Source organism: Micromys minutus (genome assembly GCF_963924665.1).
Source record: "Micromys minutus genome assembly, chromosome: 1".
In the NCBI taxonomy this organism is placed as follows: Eukaryota; Metazoa; Chordata; class Mammalia; order Rodentia; family Muridae; genus Micromys; species Micromys minutus.
The window spans coordinates 156283980-156291716 of NC_137969.1; the positions used below are offsets into that span (position 1 = coordinate 156283980).

The window sequence follows — 7737 nt, forward strand, 5'->3', positions numbered from 1 at the left end:
ATGCAACGTTCCAACCAAGGAGAATGAATCGGTCCACCAGCTCTTGGGATGGGAGCCACCTTGTCTGGTGATCAGGATCCTCATGAAGTTATTGGTAAGTGCACAGGGGCCTACCCGGCACTAACCCAGGCACCCACTGGAGAAAGCTGCACCCACTCAGCAAACAGCTGCCAACTTGGCTTGAGAGCTCATGTGGATAAGGACGGGAGTGGAGCTAGACCTAAGATGAGGAGCAGCCGGAAGGTTCTGCAGGGACAGGTTCTGAGGCACCGTGGAGGGCAGAGATGTCCTCACTATGATGGATGTTATCTTGGCTTCTGAAGCAGGGATTGTTATTAAGAACAGGAGTCAAATCTGGGTCAATGTTGGGACAGGGCTACTTGCTTCTTTCTTCAATGTATCCAATGGGCTGAGTGTCAGGGGACTCGCCCTGGGCCAGCACCTAATGGTAGAAACAGTTGGGACCTTATTAGGAATAACCACCCAATAGCCAAAAGCACATTCCCTCTATGTGGGCAGCTGGGGTTAATGCTATGAGAACACAGATTTTCCTGTAATGATCCATCTGAAGTACTAAGCTTTAAATATATTTGCACACACATATGGCACACATATATGTATAATTTATGTGTATTATATGTAATATGTGTGTGAGTGCATGCTTCTGTGTCACAGCATGTGTGCAGTGATCAGAGAACAGTCTGTGGGAGTCAGTTCTCTTCCCCCATGTGGGTCCCAGAGGTCTAACTCAGGTGTCAGGCTTGGTGGCTATCACCTTTACCAGCTGAGCCATCTCACTGGCTTCTCCATTTACATACCCCACTCCTCTTCACATTTCCTTAATTATCATCATGTCTTAATCCTCTTCTTCTTCTTCTTCTTCAATGTTATCTTGTTTTCCTGTGGTGGAATTACCGCATGCTTTCGTAAATATAATGACAACCATTCACGTTCACAGTTTTGCTTTTCAGTCTACAAACCCTTACCTTGCCGTTACTCATTAGCGCCACTAGATGGCACTGGTGTGACTCTCAGCCAACTTAGTCTTTCAAACTTTTCTACGTGGGGTGGGAACAATCTAAAACAATTCATCCCTCCTGTCCCGCCCCCCCCCGCCCCCTCTCCCCTCCACACCCCCAGCCCCCCATCCCCACCCCCACCCCCATCCTCTCCACACCTCCAGCCCTCCATCCCCACCCCCACCCACCCCGGGCTGGGGATGAAATCCAGGGTCTTCCACGTGCTAGGCAAGTGCTCTGCTCCTGGATCATCTTTCTGTTTGCAATAAGCTGCATCTGCAAACGGTCTTCAGCTATTTCCTTTGCAAGACACGCTTCTCCAGTTCCTCCATAGGACAGGCCCACGCTACACTAAAATGTCAGCCTGTAGCATAAGGAACGTCGGCTACCTTCTCAGTCTCTCCGAGACGCTCACATTTTAGGGTCTTTCTCACTGGCCCCTCACTCCTACCTCACCATTCCCAACTGTGACCTGACCCCTGACCCCCAATCCCTGCCTTTGCTCCTCACTTGATCTTGAAGGCTGAGTAGAGACATTCATTTGGTAAATCTTATTTTCTTCCTCGACTGGATTAAGTCTCCCACAGCATAAACAGCAGCAGCAGCAGCAGCAGCAACCAGTCAGCAGGCAGCAAAGCATAAGGAGTGTCTACAAGAGAGGAGAGAGCCTTAGGGACCACGCAGGTCCCCCTGCCCCCCCCACCACTCCCCCCCCCCCCCCCCCCGTCCTCCTCACACCTAGAAAGTGAGAACACAAGCATTTGCCTTGAGGAGGGGGTAGCCTTTCTTCCTCGCTCTATAGACAAATAGAAACAGTATCTTATTAGCCCAGGCTACCCAGTGCCTCCCAAGAGCTGTGCTCAGAAGTATGTGGCCACCACAGCTGACTTGATTTTATTTTATGTTCTGCTTATGTGTGTCTGTGTACCATGTGCGTGCCTGGGGCCTGCAGAAGCCAGAAGGCAGTTCTGGATCCCCTGGGACTGGAGTTATTGGTGGCTGTGAGCTGTCATGTGGGTGATGGGGACCAAACCCAGGTCCTCTACAGGAGCAGAAGATGCCCCCCTGTACTGGCTGGTTTTGTGTCAACTTGGCACAAGCTGGAATTATCACACAGAAAGGAGCCTCAGTTGGGGAAATGCCTCCATGAGATCCAGCTGTAAGGCATTTTCTCAACTAGTGACCAAGGGGGAAGGAACCAGACCATTGTGGGCAGTGCCATCCCTGGGTTGCTAGACGTGGGTTCTATAATAAAGCAGGCTGAGCAAGCCAGGGGAAGCAAGCCAGTAAGTGACATCCTTCCATGGCCTCTGCATCAGCTCCTGCTTCCTGACCTGCTTGAGTTCCAGTCCTGACTTCCTCTGGTGATGAGCAGCAATGTGGAAGTGTAAGCTGAATAAACCCTTTCCTCCCCAACTTGCTTCTTGGCCATGATGTTTGTGCAGGAATAAAAACTCTGACTAAGACACCCTCCAACCGCTGAGTCATCTCTAGCCCCACCTTTCTTACTTCTGAAGGAATAGGAAGCATGGTGTACCTTGAACCAACAGCTGTTCACTATAAAATAGACTCGGACACCTTCTTTACCAAGATGGTCATACAGGTATAATCCTAGCGAGCCATGCTGGTCATAGATCTTCTTTTTTGTAGGGTCACTGAGTACAGCATGGGCTGCGTTGATCTCTTTGAAGATTTCTGCCACGTGAGGGTTCCTTGGATTCTTGTCTGGATGATACTGCAGGGCCAGCTTCCTATCCAGGCAATAACCAAAAGGACAGTGGGGGGCTACAGGGAGCGGATGAGGCAGGAGGGTTGAGATGAACCACAGGGCTGGGTCTTTAGATAGTGCAAGGGATACAAGACAAGGGACACAGAGGATGGAGGCAAGGCCTACATTTCTTCTCTCACACTGAAGGAGGCGTGGCCTCCTTTGCCCCCAAAATAAAAAGCATCTGTTTTGGGATTAAAATTAAAAAAAAAAAAAAAAAAGAATTTAGGGCTGAAGAGATGGCTCAGTGGTTAAGAGCACTGACTGCTCTTCCAGAGGTCCTGAGTTCAATTCCCAGCAACCACATGGTGGCTCACAACCATCTATAATGGGATCTGATGCCCTCTTCTGGTGTGTCTGAAGACAGCTACACTGTGCTCACATACATACAATAAAAAATAAATTTAAAATAATAAATAAGTAGGGTTTGAAGATGCTAAAGTTATGGGGGGCACTGGGGCGAACAGAGTATTGAACCTGTAGGCTTTTTTGATCTCTTCAGGCTGGGCACCCTTCTTCAGTTCCAGCACCGCATAGAGGTTTGTCCCAGTCCTGGAGAGTCGCTTGGTTTCATCATACACACGAGGCATGCTGTGGGTCATAAGGACAAAAAGACAAGTCTATTCTACATGAATCGCAAGGATGTAGAACACAAATGCCAAAGAGGGTACACGTTCCCCTTACATTTCCCGTTGTCTGACATCCTCACAGTCCAGGCCTACCTAGAGGTGGGTCTAAAACGAGGAACAGACTGACTTTGTTTACAGCCCCTGCACCTGAAGTAGCCCTACGCCTGCCCACGCTGGTGGCTGAGTTTGAAATACCAGGGTAACCCAGCCACTAACTAGGTTGGATCAGAAATCAAAGTCACAAAAATCACGGAGAGAACTAGCCAGATCAAAGCCGGCTGTGGGAAGACTTAAACTCTCAGCCTCAAGCCCACAGCAGAGACCAAGATGGCTCCCTGGACAGAGGGGAGGCGACAGGAAGGAGGCCTGTGGGCCCCAGGGGAACCAAGGCAGGTATCTCCGGGTGTGCTGGGACAGCCTAGCATCTTGTGTTGACTCCAGTCCTGGCTTATTACCTCAGAATTGTTCTATAAAGCCAGGTAGGCCTCACACAAGCTTCCTTCTTCCCGGTGGACGTAAATTTTCATAGTGTCTCGGGGGTTATGGCAACTGCGCTTGCGCACTTAGTAGAGGAAGCGAGTCGGTTCTTGGCGCTGCCTGCAGAACCTAGCGAGGCACCCATATTGGGGAGCCCGGAACTTATGTCGCTCCAGAAGCCTGACCCTCAAGCTCAGGGCTGAGCGTTACTTCCAGCCCCCAGGGCCGAGGCACAGCCTTCCACACCATCCCTCTTCTCCAGCGAGCGGCCATGACCATCCCGATCACCACAGTCATGGGTCTTCAACTCACGCACGGAAAAACTATGGGCTTGGTGACCTAGCAGATGAGAGGTAAGGCAGGGGTTAACCTTGCAGACTTCCTCTGCACTTGGTCCTTTCTATTTCCCTTTCTTCTAGAAACCTATCTACAAATGTTGAAACTCACTTCAAACCTCAGTGTTCCGGAAAATCTGCCCTTCACCGCCCAGTTGTCTCTTTTAAGGCATTTATGGCATTAGACTGTAACAGTTCGTTGGCATGTCTCTTAAAAATATTTCTGATCCTTTCCAAAAGCCATTTCACTACCCTGTTTCCATAATAAGGAGACACCATAACTTAACTATATAATCTAGGCTGTATATCGAGTTCTTTATAACTACTTGACAGTGTATTAACCCTTTCCATCGAAAAGCTTATAGACAGCCCCCATCTACTGCGAGAATGAAGACCATTCTCAGCAATCAGACGGTCGACATTCCAGATAATGTCGAAATCACTCTGAATGGGCACACAGTCATTGTGAAGGGCCCCAGGGGAACTCTGCGATGGGACTTCAATCACATTAATGTAGAGCTGAGTCTTCTTGGGAAGAAAAAGAAGAGGCTCCGTGTTGACAAATGGTGGGGTAACAGAAAGGAGCTGGCCACTGTCAGAACCATCTGCAGTCATGTTCAGAACATGATCAAGGGTGTCACACTGGGCTTCCGTTACAAGATGAGGTCTGTGGATGCTCACTTTTTTATCAACGTCGTTATTCAGGAGAATGGGTCTTTGGTTGAAATCCGAAATTTCTTGGGTGAAAAATACATCCGCAGGGTTCGGATGAGGACAGGTGTTGCTTGTTCAGTCTCTCAAGCCCAGAAGGATGAATTAATCCTTGAAGGAAATGATATTGAACTTATTTCAAATTCAACGGCTCTGATTCAGCAGCCACAACAGTTAAAAACAAGGATATCAGAAAGTGTTTGGATGGCATCTGTGTGTCTGAGAAGGGAACCATGCAGCAGGCTGACGAGTGAGACCTCAGTTTCCTAGCTCCAGAAACAAGACCCTGATCACAAGTACAATTTGGGGACAATAAAAAATTTAGATATAAAAAAAAGAAAAGCTTATAGACATTCCTGAATAAATTTCTGATTTCTGTCTAAGGTTGAATAGTGGAAAAGGAGTTATTGGAGTTATTGAGTTAAAAGGAAAGAAAAAGATGTATGTGGTGTGTGTGTGTGTGTGTGTGTGTGCTGTGTATGTCTGTAGTGTATGTGTGTGTTGTGTATGTGTGTAGTGTGTGTGTGCTGTGTATGTGTGTGTGAACATGAACACTGTGTGGACACCTTCGGTAACTGGCTTGTGGAAATCAGAGGACAACTTGTGAGAATTAGCTCTCTCCTTTCTTCATGGTGGTCCCAGGGATTGAACTCAGGTGGCCATGCTTCATGACAGGTACCTTCACCCAGTGAGATATCTAACTGGCCCTGAGTGTACATATTTTACCTACTGTGTTACCTTGCTGGCCCCAAACTCACTACTTTCGGAGCTCTTAGTCCATATTGTTAACTTTCTCATCAGAGAGGTTCCTAAGGTACCATTTCACATCCCACCTGCTGACTTGTCTCTCCCTGGCCGGCTCCTGTCACCCCTCACAGGAAGCAGTTGCCTTCCTTTGCAGCGGGGAGTTCTCAGTGGCTCCTGGAACATGTCTCTGAAGGAGCTTCTTACTGCAGGAATCGCTGCCCTGCACCCCTCGTGCAGCTGCATTCTTTGTCACTTTCTTTCCTAGGTTTCAAGTGCTGAGTCAATACTCCATCACTGAGATGCCAGTCACCTAGGCAAATATAACCAAGGCCATGGGATTGGGTCAGATGAGACTGAAGTCACCCACCCAAGCAGGAAAGGGGAAGCTGCTCACATGCTGATTTGTGTTGGGTTTGGTTTTCTAACCAAGTGTCACTAGAGCAGCTCACTTATGACCTGCAGGGGACTGAGAGCAGTGGTCACGGTGCCTTCAGCCTCCACATGCACTTCATGGCACATAAGCACCTATTCTTTTTGCTGGTTTGTTTGTTGGTTTGCTTCTGGTTTTTGTTACAGAGCACTTACAGTGATTCCTTACCTCTGTTTCCTGGGCCAGTGTGGCTCTGCCCTGCCTGTTCTTCCAAATGAACCTTTGTGCTGCTGGCTCTGGGGTGTGCCTCACCCCTTTCCTGTCACTCTGAGGGCAGTGTTTCCTCTTTCCTGGGTTCTTTCTGAGCTTTGCAACTCATCCTCATAGGTCTCCGGAGCATGCTTCCTCAGACAGGGTTTGTCTCAAAACAGGGTCTTTCTGTGCATTCCTGGCTATCTTGGAACTCACTTTGTAGACCAGGCTGGCCTCGAACTCACACTGTTGGGACTAAAGGCAAGTGCCACCATGCCTGGCTTTAGACAGGGATTTAAACTGAGTTCTCCTAACTCCTCACCTACATCAGAACCTTCACTGTGATACACGTGCGCGCGCACACACACACACACACACACACACACACACACACACACAATTACTTTCATATTGATTCATTTAATGTTTGACTTTCTCAGTTGACAATGCCCATAAGAGCAGGGACCTTGTTGGTTTGTATCTCTAGTACCTACAGCTATGCCTGGCTCATAGTGAATTAATGATTTGTTGAGTGAGCTAAAGCTAAAGGCTCTTCTTCCCAACAGAGTGTAAGCCTGGAGGGTGGCCTGCAACAATTCTCTGGGCTAGAAGCTGGAGAAGTAGACAAGATGGCGGAGTATCTTTCCCCATACAGTTGAAAACCTGGGGTTGGTGGAGCACGACAGGTAATATGTAACATGATCCTGAGTTCCTTAGTTCTTATTCCTCCAGCTCTTATCCTTACGGGGATACTGAAGGTAATCAATGAATGCTGGTTGGCTGAAGGAAAGAGCACCTGTGCCTGCCCGTCTCTGACCTCCAATACACCGATACGCTCTGTACTGACAGCATGGTTTACCTGATTTACTGAGATGAGCCCTGGCAAAGAACTAGTAAATATCCTTCAAGTCTTTCCAGAGGCTCCAGAATGTGACTTCTTTTTATCCACACCTTCTGGCATTCTAGTTCATCCTAGTCTGTGGCCCTCGGAAGAGCCTTTCCTTCCTGTGAAGCCCTGGCTCTGAGTAGAGATGGGACAGAACAGTCACCTGGCATGCTCCGTTCTCAGGAACAGGCTCTGTAAAATCACTTGCTCCTCCCACTTGATTCAGAAACTTAGATTTGCCTGCAAAAATAATAGGAAAGGAAACAGCAAAATACCTTTGTCAGTGGGTGACTACAGGTCCAGTTTTCTGGAGTTCTTTGTCTTCCCATCACACCTTGAGTGACTGAGCTTACTGTATCCACAACCTACCCCACAACCATTTGGTTGTTTGAAGAAACCGTGAAGCATCCCTTGTTTATCCACAAACAAAAAAACATTGTAGTCATATAGCTAGAAACACACATACACAAGACAGCAGATGCTGTCATATTTATACTATATATATTTATATATATACATATATATGAGCATATGTAATTGGAG

The 7737-nt window shown here is 47.9% G+C and overlaps 1 protein-coding gene and 1 pseudogene across 2 annotated transcripts; one reads left to right on the forward strand and one right to left on the reverse strand.

Moving 5' to 3' along the window:
• Positions 1–376: 376 nt before the first annotated feature.
• Positions 377–3377, reverse strand: DNAJC5G (DnaJ heat shock protein family (Hsp40) member C5 gamma; the record flags this gene model as incomplete). The annotated part of the gene is made up of 3 exons (XM_080938194.1): positions 377–442; positions 2557–2770; positions 3265–3377. 3 exons carry the CDS (start codon positions 3375–3377, stop codon positions 377–379), a joined length of 393 nt encoding a protein of 130 aa, XP_080794320.1.
• A 1232-nt stretch (positions 3378–4609) lies between these two features.
• Positions 4610–5193, forward strand: LOC308419894 (large ribosomal subunit protein uL6-like; annotated as a pseudogene). The gene has a single exon. The product of its transcript is annotated as a large ribosomal subunit protein uL6-like (transcript).
• Positions 5194–7737: the final 2544 nt, after the last annotated feature.